The sequence below is a fragment of the Capra hircus genome, chromosome 16, assembly GCF_001704415.2.
Source record: "Capra hircus breed San Clemente chromosome 16, ASM170441v1, whole genome shotgun sequence".
NCBI classification, from domain to species: domain Eukaryota; kingdom Metazoa; phylum Chordata; class Mammalia; order Artiodactyla; family Bovidae; genus Capra; species Capra hircus.
Genome location: NC_030823.1, coordinates 74,715,588 through 74,732,993, shown reverse-complemented (window position 1 = coordinate 74,732,993; position 17,406 = coordinate 74,715,588). Strand labels below are relative to the sequence as shown.

At 40.4% G+C, this 17,406-nt stretch overlaps 1 protein-coding gene across 1 annotated transcript in view; it reads left to right on the top strand.

Annotated features, from left to right (window-relative positions):
• The window catches only part of ZBTB41 (zinc finger and BTB domain containing 41), a 36,418-nt gene continuing 19,313 nt past the window's right edge, over positions 302-17,406 (top strand). The window contains exons 1-5 of the mRNA XM_018060805.1: positions 302-392; positions 1,029-2,268; positions 11,721-11,928; positions 12,618-12,687; positions 15,509-15,656. Coding sequence (XP_017916294.1) covers positions 1,146-2,268; positions 11,721-11,928; positions 12,618-12,687; positions 15,509-15,656 — 1,549 coding nt within the window. The 5' untranslated portion in view covers positions 302-392; positions 1,029-1,145. The remainder of the gene's footprint in view (positions 393-1,028; positions 2,269-11,720; positions 11,929-12,617; positions 12,688-15,508; positions 15,657-17,406) is intronic.

Genomic DNA, 17,406 nt, shown 5'->3' with positions numbered 1-17,406 from the left:
CGTCTTCTCCTCCGCCGGTCCCCGCAGGGCTGTCCCCCAGGGCCGGACTGGCTCGGTCACAGCGGCCACTGAACCACCGCGAAAACCCGGACTAACGGACTCGGGCTGTCGTCGCTGGGGTCGCCCGGGAGCGGGGTCATCACGGAGCATGCGCGGGGAGGGGGAGCGCGCGCACATGCGTAAGGCCGCGCGCTGGGGGCTGTCGGGCGGCAGCGAGGCTGCGCGCGGCTGACGTGTTCGGTGGCCGCGGCGGCGGCGGCGGCGGCGGGGCGACGGCAGGGGAAAGGCGGGCGGGGCCGGGGGCTGAACCCGGAAGTGTCTCGGCGCCGGAGCGAGCGCGCCCGGAGTGGAGCTTGGCGGCCGGGAGCCAGCGGGGAGCCCTGCGTTCCCGGGTAAATGGACACGCGGGGCGTCCGCGCGGGGAGCGGGTGGGCGGGCGGCGGGGGGTCGCCGTCGGTGGCGCGGTCTCGGCCCGGCGGGGGCCAGGGGACTCTCTGCTCTGGCGACCGTCCCCCGGGTGACCCCGACCTCGTCTTCGCGACGCTCCCAGGGCAGTCCCGCCGGGCGCCTCCGGCCTTTGGACGCTCGCCGGCCGGGATGAGGTGCGCCTCACCGCCCCGGGGAAACGTGTTAATGGGTGGCGGGGAGGGGGAGGGAACGTGGGTTCCGTGGCCGCGACGGCCTGAGTGTCAGCGCCCCGGCGCCCTTGCATCGCGAAGGTGGCCGCCTCGACCTGCCCCGCGGCAGGTTCGGGGGAGCCTCCACTTCTGCCCGCTTTCCCGCTACTCCGTTCGGGAATAGGGCCTGCAAGGTGTGCCCTGCCTCCTTCAAAATTATTCTTTTGTTGGGTTTTTCTAACCCGGCCCTCCTCGTTCTCCGCCCTAAAATCTCAGCCACGAATGCGTGGAAGCGGCGACTTTGTCATAATTTACTTCTCATTTAGGAAGAATTTGTTGACAGTACCGCGAGTGATTTAGGATGGCTGGGCCGTGGAGTTGTTTTACGTGGTTCTACTCTCTTCTTCACAGACCATGCAACCCTCGGGCACGCCCCTCCAGAAGCTGTGATCCCAGACAATCCTGTTTTCCTTCATAAATCCCTCAAGACACTTATGAAGTTTCTTGTTCTGAAACCGTTGTACTGCAATGAAGAAGAGGAGAAAGGTTACTTCACATCTTGACGAGAAGATCCATCTAGGCTACCATAAAGATTCCCCGGAAGGAAATGTTGTAGAGGACTGTGACCAAGTAACCTACACTCATTCCACAGAAAGACCAGCTCCTGAAACCCTACGCTGTTATCAGGAACTTCCTCCCTCCCCGGATCAGAGGAAACTTCTGAGTTCTTTGCAGTACAATAAGAACTTGCTGAAGTATTTGAATGATGACAGGCAGAAGCAACCGTCTTTCTGTGACTTACTTATCATAGTAGAAGGAAAAGAATTTAGCGCCCATAAAGTTGTCGTTGCTGTTGGCAGTAGTTATTTCCATGCATGTTTGAGCAAAAATCCGAGCACGGATGTTGTCACCCTGGATCACGTAACGCACTCCGTTTTTCAGCATTTGCTTGAATTTCTTTACACATCAGAATTTTTTGTGTACAAATATGAAATCCCTCTTGTTTTAGAGGCTGCAAAATTTCTGGATATTATAGATGCAGTTAAGCTGCTAAATAACGAAAATGTTGCCACTTTTCAGTCTGAGCTAACGGAAAAGTCATCACCAGAAGAAACACTAAGTGAATTAACTGGAAGACTATCAAGTAATCATCAGTGTAAATTCTGTAGTAGACATTTTTGTTATAAGAAGTCTTTAGAGAATCATTTGTCGAAAACCCATAGGTCCCTTTTATTAGGGAAAAAACATGGGTTAAAAATGCTGGAGAGAAGTTTTTCCACAAGAAGATCAAAACGGAATCGAAAGTGCCCTGTTAAATTTGAGGACACCAGTGATGATGAGCAAGAAAGTGGTGATGGGTCAGACAATTTGAATCAAGACAGTTTTGATAAGGAAAAGTCAGACAGAAATGATTCTGAGGATCCTGGAAGTGAATATAATGCTGAAGAAGATGAGCTAGAAGAGGAAATGTCAGATGAATATTCTGACATTGAAGAACAGAGTGAAAAAGATCAGAATGATGCAGAAGAGGAGCCGGAGGCCGGTGATTCTGTCGGAAGCATTCATGAGGGGTTAACCCCTGTAATCATTCAGAACAGTAACAAAAAAATATTGCAGTGTCCCAAATGCGATAAGACATTTGACCGCATAGGTAAGAAAGAAAAGCTTGTTTCTTGTCTCTAATAAGAAAGCATGTTTCTTGTCTCTAATAATTTACGTTTCATGGATACTTTAAAGGTGATAATTAAAAACTAAACTTTGAAAATAACTTGAAAAGTATGGAGGGTATTTGATTTTTGATCTGTACTTTATCCTGTTATAAATTTATTGTGATTCAGGAATTAAGTATTTATATTATCTTTTATTTTCTCTTCCTCATGTCCTGGCAGTAGGTGACAGATCATTAGTTCCTGTGTTTAGTATGGAAAATTCCAGAGTGCCAATAATTATGAATATAGCATTTTGATTTATATGCTAATTTAATTTAAGTGCTATTTTTGAGTCATCATAGAAAATTGAAATAGGCCATATTGTATGTAATTTAATAATTCCTGTACTGTTTCCCCTTGAGCATGGTAATATGTGAGTCATAAATATAGTCACTTTTCCAGTATCCAGTACTGTTTAGAACTGGGATGTTTCAGATTAAGAATAGTTACGGATAAAACTAAATTACTAAATGTAATAAATGCCTTCATTCTGTAGGCAGAGACTTTAGGAAGTGTCCTAATAGTATTCTTGGGTTATTATAATAATGAATAAATCAATTTTTTCTTTATTAGAAAAGCATATGAAAAGTGATATGAAAGTGAAAAGCTTATGAAAGGGAAAGTATTAGTTGCTCATTTGTGTCTGACTCTCTGCGACCTCATGGACTGTAGCCCACCAGGCTCCTCTGTCCATGGAATTCTCCAGGGAGGAATGCCTGGAGTGGGTTGCCATTCCCTTCTCTGGGGATCTTCCCAGCCCAGGGATCGAACCTGGGTCTCTTGCATTGCAGGCAGTCAGTGAATATTTAATTTCAGGAGAGCTTACTTGCTAGTAAAATAATTTTTAGAGGTGTCTTATATGGACTTTATAATGTGAACTTTAAAATTGCAGCAATTCACCTATTTACATATAAATGAGAGTTATGAAATTGGGGACTGTATTTTACCACATAGAATGATAAAAGAAGCAGATAAGTATTATTTAACCTTGTAAAATTACTTATACATTTAATATATCCCCATGTGTCCCTAGTGGGTCAGATGGTAGAGTCTGGCTGCAGTGCTGGAGACCCAGGTTTGATACCTGGTTAGGAAGATCCCCTGGAGAAGGAAAGGCGACCCACTCCAGTATTCTTGCCGTATTCTTGCCTGGAAAATCCCATGGACAGAGAAGCCTGACAGGCTTCAGTCCATGGGGCGGCAAAGAGTCAGACAGGACTGAGCAACTTCACTTCACTCACTGACGTTATTGAGTTAGGAGGAAATTGGTTAAATAAGGTATTGGTTTGCTCTCAAAATACTCAACAGTGTAAATTATGTAAGCAGTGTAAGCAGTAGGTGCCCTTTTTTTGCTTTTTTATGCCTTTGAATATTTTTCTCTACATTAGATGCTTTTGACAATCCAACTTAATAATTGTTCATTGCTCTTTTTAGTGTGTTTAAAGTTCTGTACAAATGAATAGAGTAACTTTTTTTGAGCAACTAGTCAGTTGGAGACAAGTAGCTTGTTAAACTAAGGCTGGTAAATGTTCTTGTGGAGCTGTGGACCCGTACTGTGAGCATTACAGGGAACAGAAGAACATTCTTGAATTGAGATAACTGACAAAGTTTCATCTTTCCAGTTGATTCTGCCTTTTTAGACTTTACTCTTAGCACACGCTTCCTGCTCAGTCGTGTCCAGCTCCTTGCCACCCCGTGAACTGTAGCCCGCCAGGCTCCTCTGGTCATGGGATTTTTCCCGGCAAGGATACTGGAATGGGTTGCCATTTCCTTAATTTGGCCTAATTTGATTTGAGATGTGTGAGAGCAGGGTCAGTCTGCCAGTGGCATTGTGGGTCCAGCAGATAGATATCAGAATCTTGTATCCAACACTGGGCCTATGGGATGCATTGTGAGCAAGGGATTCTGGGTTCAGGTAAGAAAAGGAAGACGATACTCAATCTCTATTAACACTCTCAAATTCTCTAGCAAACAAACCTGTTAATTTTATTTAACCTGGCATTTTCTCAGATAACTATCACGGGACATTTGGAAACTCCCGGGAAACTAGAGTTCTGTGCACACTATTTGGGGAAATACTGCAGAAGTTAAGGTCTTGATGTACTAAAAAGAAGGCATTTTGCAGCTTTTTGAACTAAGGGTAGTTCAGATAATCAAATAAATGTGGGTATCAATAGATCACATTGTCACCTTATTTCCAGCCTCCTTTCTGGATGTGTTTTATATTATCCCCCTCTTACTGAACCCCTCTTTTGCTTAGCCTCACTGGGGCTGCTGACTTCTCCCCTGTGCAGAGAAAGAGAAGAGATTGAGATTATGCTTTTATCATACTGGTTACGAAGCGTTGATATGAGCTGTGGCGATGTCAGACTGCCTGCGTGTTTGCATCCAGGTCTTACGTGAGCTACTTCACCTGTGTGTACTTTTGTCTCCTCACGGATAGAATGGGTGGTGTTAATAGTGCCTTCTCATGGGGGTTACTGTGAGGGTTAAATAGGGTAGTCTTTGTGAAATTTGTGTGAATATAGTATGAAATTACAATACAGTGAAATTGAGGTGTACAGTGAATGCTAGCTGCTCTTATTCATCATTAATATAGTTTCTGAGTGTCTGTACTATGCCAGACACTAAACAAATATGAAGTGATATGTTTTTTGTCGTCAAGAATCTTAGAGATTAATGAGTACATGCAAAAACACAGTTATATTATAATAAAGATCATCTTACCAGGACAGGGACAGACGCTTAGGGGAATCAGGAAAGATTTCATGGAGCAGGTAGCATTTGAGCTGAGAACATAAGAAAGGGAGGAGCTTGCAAGGCAGAAGGACCAACAAGCACAAAGACTTTAAGGTAGTTATGTTCTGGAAATTGCTAAAACTAGAGTGATTTCAGGGTGGGCTGCTGCTGCTGCCGCCAAGTCGCTTCAGTCGTGTCCGACTCTGTGCGACCCCATAGATGGCAGCTCACCAGGCTCCCCAGTCCCTGGGATTCTCCAGGTAAGAACACTGGAGTGGGTTGCCATTTCCTTCTCCAATGCATAAAAGTGAAAAGTGAAAGTGAAGTTGTTCAGTTGTGTCCGACTCTTTGCGACCCCATGGACTGCAGCCTACCAGGCTCCTCCGTCCATGGGATTTTCCAGGCAAGAGTATTGGAGTTGGGTGCCATTGCCTTCTCTGTCAGGGTGGGCAAGTAGGCGTAATGAAAATGATGAGAGATGAGGATTGGCAAGTGAGCAGAGGTCATGTTTTGAGTAGTTTGTATGTAGTGCAGAGGAGTTTTTAATCCAGTAAGCGATAAAAAGTTGAGAAAACAGAGGAAATGACCACCATAGGCATTTTAGAAAGGTAGACTGGCTTCAGGGAAGAGAAGGAAGTTGGAAAGAGCAGAGGGTTATTTCAGGCTTGGGCTAGAAGGATGAGCAGCATTGGGAATGGGATGCGGGACAGGGTGGATCAGAGCTGCAGGCTTCAGTGGACTGGTGGCGGGTAGAATGAGAAGAACAGGCAGATGGAGAAGACCTGTGATTCTTCAGTGTCCTCCTGTATCATCTCTATCAGAAGTCCTCTTTATTCTTGAAACACTTCCAGGGCTACTTTCCAATAACCCTTGTATCACCCACATTTCTTCAGGAGGTTTTTAAAATGTCCACCTAGGATTTTGGTTGTTATTTCCCTGCCTCATCACATTGTGAGCTGGAAAGTGTCTGTTACTTTTGGTTAGTATCCTTGATGAAAGCCCGGGTCATTTAAAATGAGTAAGTTTTCAGTAAGTTCCTGTTTAATTGAACTAGGGTGAAAGATTGACATCTGACTTGTAAGAAGGCTTTAACTTGCTGTTTCAGAGTGGGTTTATGAGAGGTAACTAATAAACTCTGGAACCATATGTAGTTTACTGATTTGATTCTCTCACTTTGGATCTTTTACCTTTTTTGATGTGTTTCATAGATGCTCAGAAGCAGACTCCTGATCCAGTGTGCTATCCTGAGGCTCCAGCTGTCCTCCTCTCTGCCCATTCTCATGCAGATAAGAGTCCTTTGACCTTTCCCCCCTTAAACTGAAAACCTAGGGGTGAAAAGGCAAAAATCAAATCGGGAAAAGATGACAGATAGGGGTGAGAGAAAAAAATTTCAGATGATTTGGCTTTTCTGTCCTTTCCTTAGATTAAATTTGATCTCTTCTAGAAGCAGAAAATATTTTGTAGCTTTAAAAAAAATGTGACTTATTTAAGACTATCCTGACAGATTCCAGTTGGTTCTGAATAGGGAAGCGTTTTGACTTACAGCATACTTCTCTAGTTTAAAGTTAAATATTTTAGTGAAGTGTTCTTCATGCCATGCCAAATGAATAAATTTGAGGTATAATTTAAGATTTGGCGTATGAGATATATAATGAGCTAATTTGGTGATGTTTCTCTTTGAAAAAGCTCCACATGAAATCTGATAATAATTTAACATGACCCATTTGGAATGAAACCCAAGGTCAAGTTATGTTATGTGTAAATATGTGTATTCTATGTCTCCTAATTTGGAACATAATTCATATTGGGATTCAGTCAGAAAAATGCTGTAGATGGAATTTCTTAATATTATGTATTTTCTATTGGAGATCAAGAATGGTTGGGCATAATTTAGTATTCTGTGAAGGAACACTGAGGGTTTTTTTGATGGAAACTATTTGATAACCTTGAAGTAAACACTTGATTTATACATTATTATTGAATTCCCCCCACCCAATAAGAAAAGAAAGAGGGATTTGTTGTCTGTGTTTATGCGAGAACTCCTACCCTCAACAACCCTACCAGTTGATTTAAACCTGGGATTTCATTGTACATTTACCTGACTTTGTGGTTCGGCGTTCCCTCGGAAGCTGTCTCTTGTTCAGAAATTCAAAGCCATGCAGATAACATACCCTGCAGTGCCTCTGTGCATACATTTGAGTTGACATAATAGAAACGTTTTTTTATTTTAGAGATTCTGATTGTTACAGTAAATTATTCAAATTTATGTATTTTCATAGGTGTCTTTGGACTTTACTGAATTTATTTTAAAACAATTTTCTTTTTAGGGGGTTAAATCGTGTTAAGTCTTCTGGTCTGTAGGCAAATGGAAGTTTAACAATCAGAAGTAGTTTTGATCTTTAACTGCCACTTAATGGCTTTATTATTCAACTAAATATAACTTAATTTGCAAGCAAGACTTTCTTGACTCTAAATAAAGGGAAATTCTACTAATTGTTAATTTAACATCTTCCCAACAGAGGTATTTTCATAGAAAATAAAAGGTTTGGGGAAGATTTTTCTTATAATGTGAGATTTTTAAGTTGCTCTTCCCATTCACTTGGGTAAAAATCAGGAGACTTTAGTAGTAGGAGGTTAAGTTAGCTTTCAGTTCTGAGACTGTGCTAAGTATGCAGTCAATCCCCTGGTAGGAATAGTCCCATTCCGAAAATCACTTGTAACTTAGTCATTTAAAAATCATACTGTATACTCTTGATTTATTATTTACATAATTTAAAAAGCAAGCTTATGAAAAATGTGAAACGTGAAAACTTACACAATCATGGAAGACTTTTTTGTTGTAATTCCATAAAATGACACCTATCTTTGCCAAATTAAAATTGTGGATTATTAGTACATATTGCTAATGTTTGGATTCTGTACCTTTTCTGGTATCCAATAAATGTGTAAAAAGTATTTTGGAATCCAGTACAAGCATGCTATATTTTTTTAACTAATTAATTTAATTGGAGGATAATTCAAGCATGCTGTATTATAATAGAGAAAGATTCAAAGCAACTCAAAAAACACTTCCCCCAAGAAATTATGTTATAGCAGTATTATTCTGGTTATATCCTGCAAAAAATGATAAAAATACATGCTTTTCCAACTTTTTTTGGATAGTTCAAGGTTAGAAATACATAATTATGCTATATGCATATTAATATGTATGTGTATGTTCAGTTGCTCAGTTGGGTCCAACTCTTTGTGACCCCATGGTCACAAAGGCTCCTCTGTTCGTGGAATTCTCCAGACAAGAATACTGGAATGGGTAGCCATTCTCTTCTCTAGGACATCTTCCTGACCCAGGGATGGAACCATAGTCTCCTGTGTTATAAGCAGATTCTTTACTGTCAAAGCCACCAGAGAAGCAAAAGATGCATAGATCATCGTATGGTCTGTGCTTAAATACCTTGTGGATTTTTTATCATATCTTGGTTTTTCTTTGCTTATAATGTTATCCTCCCCCCTTACATTAAGGGAAATACCTTGGTTCCCTTTCTTCAGTGTTCTTATATAAGTGCAGTGCAATTAATTTTTAGATAATACTCTCTGTGTTTATTAAATTTAATCATATTTAAGTTTAATTAAGTCCCATTTGTTTATTTTTGTTTTTATTCTCATTACTCTAGGAGATGGGTCAAAAAGGATCTTGCTGTGATTTATGTCAAAGAGTGTTGTTCTGCCTATGTTTTCCTCAAAGAGTTTCGCAGTGTCTGGCCTTGCATTAGGTCTTCAATCCATTTTGAGTTTATTTTTGTGTATGGTGTTAGGAAGTGTTCTAATTTCTCTCTGTTACATGTCCAGTTTTCCCAGCACCGCTTATTGAAGAGGCTGCCTTTTCTACATTGTATATTCTTGGCATCTTTGTCAAAGACTAGGGGACCATAGGTACTTGGCTTTGTTGCTGGACTTCCTATCATGTTCCACTCATCTATATTTCTATTTTTGTGCCAGTACAATACTGTTTTGATTACTTTAGCTTTGTAATGTAGTCTGAAGTCAGGAAGCCTAATTGCTCCCGCTCTGATTTTGTTTCTCAAGATTACTTTGGCTATTTGGGGTCTTTTGTGTTTCTATACTAAGTGAAACTTTTTGATCTAGTTCTGTGAAAAATGCCATTGATAGTTTGATAGGGATTGTGTTGAATCTGTAGATTGCTTTGGGTAGTATGGTCATTTTTGCAATATTGATTCTTCTAATGCAAGAACATGGTGTGTCTAAATGTCCATCAACAGATGAATAGATAGAGAAGATGTGGTATATATGTACAGTGGAATATTACTCAGCCGTAAACAGGAGCAAAATTGGGTCATTTGGAGTGATGGGGATGGACCTAGAGTCAGTCTGTCATACAGAGTGAAGTAAGTCAGAGAAAAATAACATATATTAATGCATGTGTGTGGGATCTAGAAAAATGGTACAGATGAACCTGTTTGCAGGGCAGAAATAGAGACAGACATAGAGAATAGATTAGTGGGCCCTGGGGTGGCTGGGAAGGGGAGGGTGGATTTGGGAGGCAAGTGACATATATACACTCCCATGTGTACATTAGATAGCGGTGGAGACCTGCAGTGCAGCACGGGGAGCTCAGCGTGGTGCTCTGTGATGACCTAGGGGGATGGGATGGTGGAGGAGAGGTCGAGGAGGGAGGGGACAGGTGTAGACATACAGCTGATTCACACTGCTGTACAGCAGAAACGGACACAACCTCATAAAGCAATTGTACTCCAAAAATTGTATTTAGATGCATGTAATAAATTGGTGAATGTAGACAAATAATTATGATTATCTTTTTTCCTCATGGCCTTAGAATGTTTTGTTTTTTATCTAATCTCCATGATACATGTACGACTTAAATATTTTTTTATGTAAAAATATGTGGGTGAAATGTTATTTGCCTATTAGCTTTCGCCTGAAGAAAAATTTATGTATATATATTTTTTCAGGACAAAGCAAAGCTAAGCTTATCATAGAAAATTACTCTTCATATTGATGGTGTTTTTTCTTATTTCTGTTGCCTTTCACTCAAAAGTATTCTTAGTTAAAATTTCCATTTTATGCTACTAGATGTGCATAGTCACAGCTTTGATTACAGAATAATAATCATAGCCAGCGTTAACTGATAGAGCTTATAATGGGTTAGGAAACAGTAGTGTCTTATGTGTATTAACTGATTTATTATTACAGTAATCCTCTGAAGTAAATACTATCATTCCATTTTTATTTTTGCATATTTTCTTTATGCCACTATAATTTTTTCAAATAAGAAAGATTTGAGAAAGGTTACTTGTCCAAGGTCACATAGCCTGCAATTTAAAGTGTTGTGATTCATGTCCAGGTGCCTGGATCCAGCGTCTCTGCCCCTACCATTGATACTGGTCTGCCTCTCTAATGTGAAATTGTATATTCTGAATAATGATGTAAAAGGCTTTTAGTATAAGGTGGCTCAGTGGTAAAGAAGCTGCCTGCCAGGGCACGAGACGCAGATTCCATCCCTGGATCCGGAAGATCCCCTGGAGAAGAAAATGGCACCCACTCCAGTATTCTAGCCTGGAGAATGCCGCAGACAGAGGAGCCTGGCGGGCTACAGTCAGTGGGGTTGCAAAGAGTCAGACATAACTTGGCAACTAAACACACCACCACCATCATAAGTAGGAATATAAATAAAAATTAAGCCAAAATGTGTCCTTTTATTTCATTTTTAAATTGTCACTTTTCTTTTTGGACAAGCTGTGTTAAAATTTCTTTTCAATTTTTTTTTATTGAACTATATTTGATTTACAATATTGTGTTAGCTTCAGGTGTACAACAAAGTTACTCAGTTTTATATAAATTATTTTCCATGATAGGTTTGTTATGTGTGTGAGTCTGTTTCTGTTTGTAAATAACTTTATTATTTTTTATATTCACCTGTCATAGGTGACTTTGTCATATTTGACTGACTTTGACTTAGTATGATAATCTCAGGGTCCATCCATGTTTCTGCAAATGGCAGTATTTCACCATTTTTTATGGGTGGGCAATATTCCATCATATATATGTGTGTGTGTGTGTGTATACACATATATATACATACAACATCTTTTTTACCCATTCATCTGTTAATGGACATTTAGGTTGTTAGGTCCTATAATTTAGGACATTATATTCAGGATATAATACAGATCTCACATTAATATGCCTCCAGGTGTCTGCATTATACCTGCTCATTTTGTCATTTTCTTACTTTTCTTTATTACCTAAGTATGTGGGCCTTAGTAAATTTATGTTAAGCATGCAGTCAGTCCAGGTGATGTGCTTGTGTCCTAATGTCTTAATAAGCTGGAGAAGTCTTGTATGAATGGGCTGTAGTGTAAATTTTGTTGAGTAATGCTAGATTTGTAGTACCCTTTCCAGATTTCCTTCTATGGGAAGAGAGATGAAAATATATGAGTTATATAATATATTATGTTGCCTTTTGTGATATTTTTTAAAAAGTCTGCTAATCTGTAGGTTCCTTTCAGTTTGTGTCTATTAAATATGCTGTTTATCATGAGATTTTATTCCACTGTCTAATTTCAGTCACTGTGTAGTAACGGTACTGAGCTTAATTTTCATTTCTGTCTCTTCATAGGGAAATATGAGAGCCACACACGTGTTCACACAGGTGAGAAGCCCTTTGAGTGTGATATTTGCCACCAGCGCTATTCAACAAAGTCTAACCTAACTGTTCACAGAAAGAAGCACAGTAATGAAACAGAATTTCATAAGAAGGAGCACAAGTGCCCTTACTGTAATAAACTTCATGCAAGCAAGAAGACTTTAGCCAAGCATGTTAAGAGGCAAGTATGATCTTGCTTCCATAGTAGATTCTAATGTGCCTTCTCATTTAAATATGTAGTGAGCCAAACACACCTATGGAGTGCTTGTTTCCACTCCTTTCATTGCTTAAAATTTTCTAGATGACAAATTTTTTAAGAAAAAAACAGCAAATGTTAGTTCATACTTGTGAGATTGTTTTGTGAGGTTGAAACAAAAACAACAATCTATATTCTAGAAATTTAAGGAACCACATTTTTATTATCCTTGGTTTTATGTCTTGGGTTTTGACAAGTATATTTTCAATGTATATGATTATACAACTCCAGAAAACTTATTCCTCATGCTCAGCTTTGTCTTTAGTATATAAAAATTTGTGAGAGAATATTTATATTTATATTTATAATGAGAAATTAAATTTACTGAACTAGGGACTAAAGTCAAGTGAGTTGCCTTGAAGATTCTCTGTGAATAGATAGGTTCCTGAATATATTTTAAATGATTACATTTTGCTTTGACTATTTCTGCATAAATTTAGGCACAGACATTCATATATTAAAATGATAGCGATTCTTAAAATACTCAGATGTGCCTGTCTCTAATAAAGGAATCACTGCTAGATTCTTACAATTAACTGTTAACATGTCAAATAGAGTACTGACTTAACTAATATCATCTTTTCCTAACAGTCTTTTAATTTTTTTTCTTGTAGATTTCATCCTGAAAACGCACAGGAATTTATTTCCATTAAGAAGACTAAGAGTGAAAGTTGGAAGTGTGATGTAAGAGATTTTAAATTGTAGAAAACCCTAAATTAAATGTAGTGTGAACTTTTGTGAAAGTAATTAAATTTTAAAGTAATATAAGCTTAGCTTATATTACTTTTAGAATCTTTTATACAGTGTTATTCTAATATTTTTACAAATTAAGCCTGGTATGAGTTACTTTTTGGATGATGGACCTGAAAAATAGAAATCCTAGATTTTATTTTTATTGTAACCACTATAACATGTTTCTATAGTTGTCTATATAAATTATGACATTACTGTTGCATACAATATAAAATGTTAGAATTTTCCCTCCACTTCTGATTATCAGTGGCTATATGTCAAACCACCTGAAAACTTAGTGGCCTTAAATTACTGTTTCACTTTCATCTCATCATTTTGTGGGTCAGTAATAGTAATGGGGCAGGAGTTCACTAGGTAATTCTTCTGTCCCATGTGGTGCCAGCTGAAGTCACTCAGTTGTTTTCAGCTGGTGGGTAGTCCGTCTGGTCCCGTCTGGTCTGGTTTGGAGCTGCTCCCAAAGTGCCTCACTCGCCTGGCTGGAGGTTGGTGTTGGTCTGCAGCTGGGAGCTCTGCCAGGCCGCTGGCCAGGGCCGCTTCCTGGAGCTGCTTGAGCTTCCTTCTAGTATGGCACCTCGGCTCCAGGAGGGAAAAAGTGTTCCAGGAAGCAAAGGTGAGCAGTATCATGCTTTTTACAGCCTCACCTTGGAAGTCTCAGAGCACCACTTCTAGCATGTTCTGTTGGTCATACAAGCCACTCCAGCCAGGGAAGATTTAAGGGGAGTGGAATCAGTCTCTATTTTACAATGATAGGAGAAGCAATGAATTTGTAGGTATTTTTTATTCTGCTGCTGCTGCTGCTGCTGCTACTGCTGCTAAGTTGCTTCAGTCGTGTCCAACTCTGTGCGACCCCATAGACGGCAGCCCACCAGGCTCCCCCGTCCCTGGGATTCTCCAGGCAAGAACACTAGAGTGGGTTGCCATGTCCTTCTCCTTTTATTCTTCTATACCCCCTAAAGTCAGTCAGTTCAGTTCAGTCGCTCAGTCGTGTCTGACTCCTTGCAACCCCATGAATCGCAGCACGCCAGTCCTCCTTGCCCATCACCAACTCCCGGAGTTCACTCAGACTCACGCCCATCGAGTCAGTGATGCCATCCAGCCATCTCATCCTCTGTCGTCCCCTTCTCCTCCTGCCCCCAATCCCTCCCAGCATCAGAGTCTTTTCCAATGAGTCAACTCTTCGCATGAGGTGGCCAAAGTACTGGAGTTTCAGCTTCAGCATCATTCCTTCCAAAGAAATCCCAGGGCTGATCTCCTTCAGAATGGACTGGTTGGATCTCCTTGCAGTCCAAGGGACTCTCAAGAGTCTTCTCCAACACCACAGTTCAGAAGCATCAATTCTTCGGTGCTCAGCTTTCTTCACAGTCCAACTCTCACATCCATACATGACCACTGGAAAAACCATAGCCTTGACTAGATGGACCTTTGTTGGCAAAGTAATGTCTCTGCTTTTCAATATGGTATCTAGGTTGGTTATAACTTTTCTTTCAAGGAGTAAGCATTTTTTAATTTCATGGCTGCAATCACCATCTACAGTGATTTTGGAGCCCCCCAAAATAAAGTCTGACACTGTTTACACTGTTTCCCCAGCTATTTCCCATGAAGTGTTGGGACCAGATGCCATGATCTTCGTTTTCTGAATGTTGAGTTTTAAGCCAAGTTTTTCACTCTCCTCTTTCACTTTTACTTTTCACCCCCTAAAGTAGTTTTTCATTATTTAGGTAAATACTGTTTAAATGAGTCACCAGCTGTCATTTTGTCTTTACTCCAAGGCTTCAGTTTATGTGTATGACCGCATTCTCACCATTTGTCTGATCTCAGCTTCTAGGAATTGAGGTTAATTATTTGGGTCTTAGTGGTTTCCTTACCTTACTAAGTTTTATCATTCTCACGTGTAAAATGATAATAACTGTATCTACCTCCTAGGTTTGTTGCGAGAATTCAGTAGAATAATCCACGACTCACTTAGCTTTGCGCCTGGTGTAGAGCGCATGCCGTGTTGTTACATCTGGCATATAGTGCATGTCTTGTTACTACAGCAGCCTGTCTCCGCCCCGCCCCCACTTTCTAAATTTGATGTCTACCAGATTTTTTAAAAAGTTGTGTCTATTCTTTCTGACCACTTTTAAGAGAGAAACTTTCAAGTAATTTTTCTGTGGTTTTTTATTCCAATTCCTAATCAAATATATGGCTAGTATGACATATAATTAGTTTTCAAATATACATTTAATGGATTTAGAAATGTTGACCAGGATTAAGATGACTGTGTAATCTGAGGAATCAGCCTGTTGGAAATGTAAGATGTTGGAATTCGCCGACCTTTAGCACTAGTTTAAAACAACTTCTTGCTGTAATTCCTCTGGGGCTTCCCTGGTGGCTCCGTCGGTAAAGAATCTGCCTGCATTGTGGAGCCCTGGGTTCATTCAGACCCTGGGTCGGGAAGACCCCCTGGAGGAGGGCATGGCAGCCCACTCCAGTATTGTTGCCTGGAGAATCCTCATGGACAGAGGAGCCTGGCGGGCTGCAGTCCATGGGGTTGCAAGGAGTCGTGACAGGACTGAGTGACTAAGCACAGCACGCTCATTTCTCAAGGCTTTCTTTTTTTCTGTACAATCAGTTGAGTATACTTTTGGTAAGTTTTTTCTTTTGGGAGAAATTCCTGACTACTTGAATTTATATGTTTATTCCTCATCAAAGCTTTATATTTTCATTTTAGATTCACGTTCCCTCACATTTTATGTGCATTTTCCTTTAGATTTGTAAGAAATCTTTTACTCGAAGACCACACTTGGAGGAACATATGATTCTCCATTCTCAAGACAAACCTTTTAAGTGCACCTATTGTGAAGAACATTTCAAATCACGATTTGCACGGTTGAAACATCAAGAAAAGTTCCATCTGGGTAAGCAAATTACTTTTCTAGGGCCATCACAGCCACTGTTGGTGAGCACATCGTGCTGGGGAGACTGCTGCTGTGGGACCACTTAGGAGAGGAACTCGTGTGAGTGGGGCAGGGTTCTTGGAGATGAATAAACACAGGGTTTGTTTTGTTTTTTGGTGGCACGTGTGTTCGTGGTCAGAACTGCATTTATTTACAGTTGATTGTTGGATAGGTTTGTGAGTGCCTGTTGGATAGGTTTGGTAGGCATTTTTGTCTGTCTGTTTTAGAAAAACCTCATTTCTCAGAGAGTGCAGTAAACTTGGTATACTTGGAATGCACTGCTGTACTTGCTGAGTTCTCTGCCTCCTGCTTGTGGCCACAGTGGAGACTTCCAGATAGGTACATTTACGACAGTTTAATCCCAGTAATGAATTATCATCCAAGTGGCCTGTTCCCTGTCCTATTCACTGTTTTTATTAACAACTTGGATAAAAGATAATATACTTCATATTTTATCAATATGCAACATGAAATAAAGCAGCAAATAAAAATGTAAAAAAAAAATCCGCTGTCAAAAAAGTTAAAACAAATTAACTTAAAATTAATTATCAATAAATACAAAGTTGTACATATGGGAATGATCTGACTTCCAGTCATTGGGAGTTGCAGAGCTGTAAAATGGTACAGAATCCAAAGGCCTCAGTTTTCAGATGGGCTTATTAATAGCAGAGGCTTTTTAGATACTGTCTGAACCAGTAATGTCATATGACTGACAAAAGCAACTGTAGTTTTAAACTACATTAATGAAAATGTATTGTTCAGAATTAGGAAGGTCATCATCTCACTGATTTTAAATTGATCTGGAACATTTCATTCATTTATGGATACCACATTCAGGATGGGTATTGACATATATTCCAGAGGTGGGTAATTACGGCAACATAGGGCCTTAAGTGGGGAAGGCAATGGCACCCCACCACAGTACTGTTGCCTGGAAAATCCAGTGGACGGAGGAGCCTGGTGGGCTGCAGTCCATGGGGTCGCGCAGAGTCGGACACAACTGAAGCGACTTAGCAGCAGCAGCAGGGCCTGAAGATCATGTCATCTGAAAAACTTTTGAAGGACCTTGAAATATGCTGTTTGGGAAAGGGAGACAGAACAGCTGTCTTCAGATATTTTCAAGGCTCTTTGTGCACAGTGAGGAATACAGTTGCCCCTCAGGATCCGTGGGGGTTGGTTCCAAGACCTCCCCAGACACCCAAATCTGAGGATGCCCAAGTCCCTCCTATAAAATGGGGTAATGTTTGCATATAATGTGCAAATCCCCCTGCATACTTTAAATCATCTTTTGATTACTTAAACAATACCTAATACAATGTAAATGCTATTCAAATAGTTGTAAATACAATGTGGGTTTCCCTGGTAGCTCATTGGTAAAGAATCTGCCTGCCAAGCAGGATACCCAGGTTTGATCCCTGGGTCAGGAAGATACCTTGGAGAAGGAAATGGTGACCCACGCTGGTATTCTTGCCTGGGGAAACTGCATGGTTAGAGGAGCCTGGCAGGCTACAGTTCTTGGGGTCATAAAAGAGTCAGACATGACTTAGCATGTAAACAACAACAAAATACAACGTAGATGCTATGTAAATGGTTGCCAGGGCCTGGAAAATTCAAGTTTTGCTCTTTGGAACTTGATGGAATTGTTTTCAAATATTTTCTGTCTGGATTTGGTTGAAACTGCAGATTCTTCAGGGTGGTGTTCAGTGGGCAG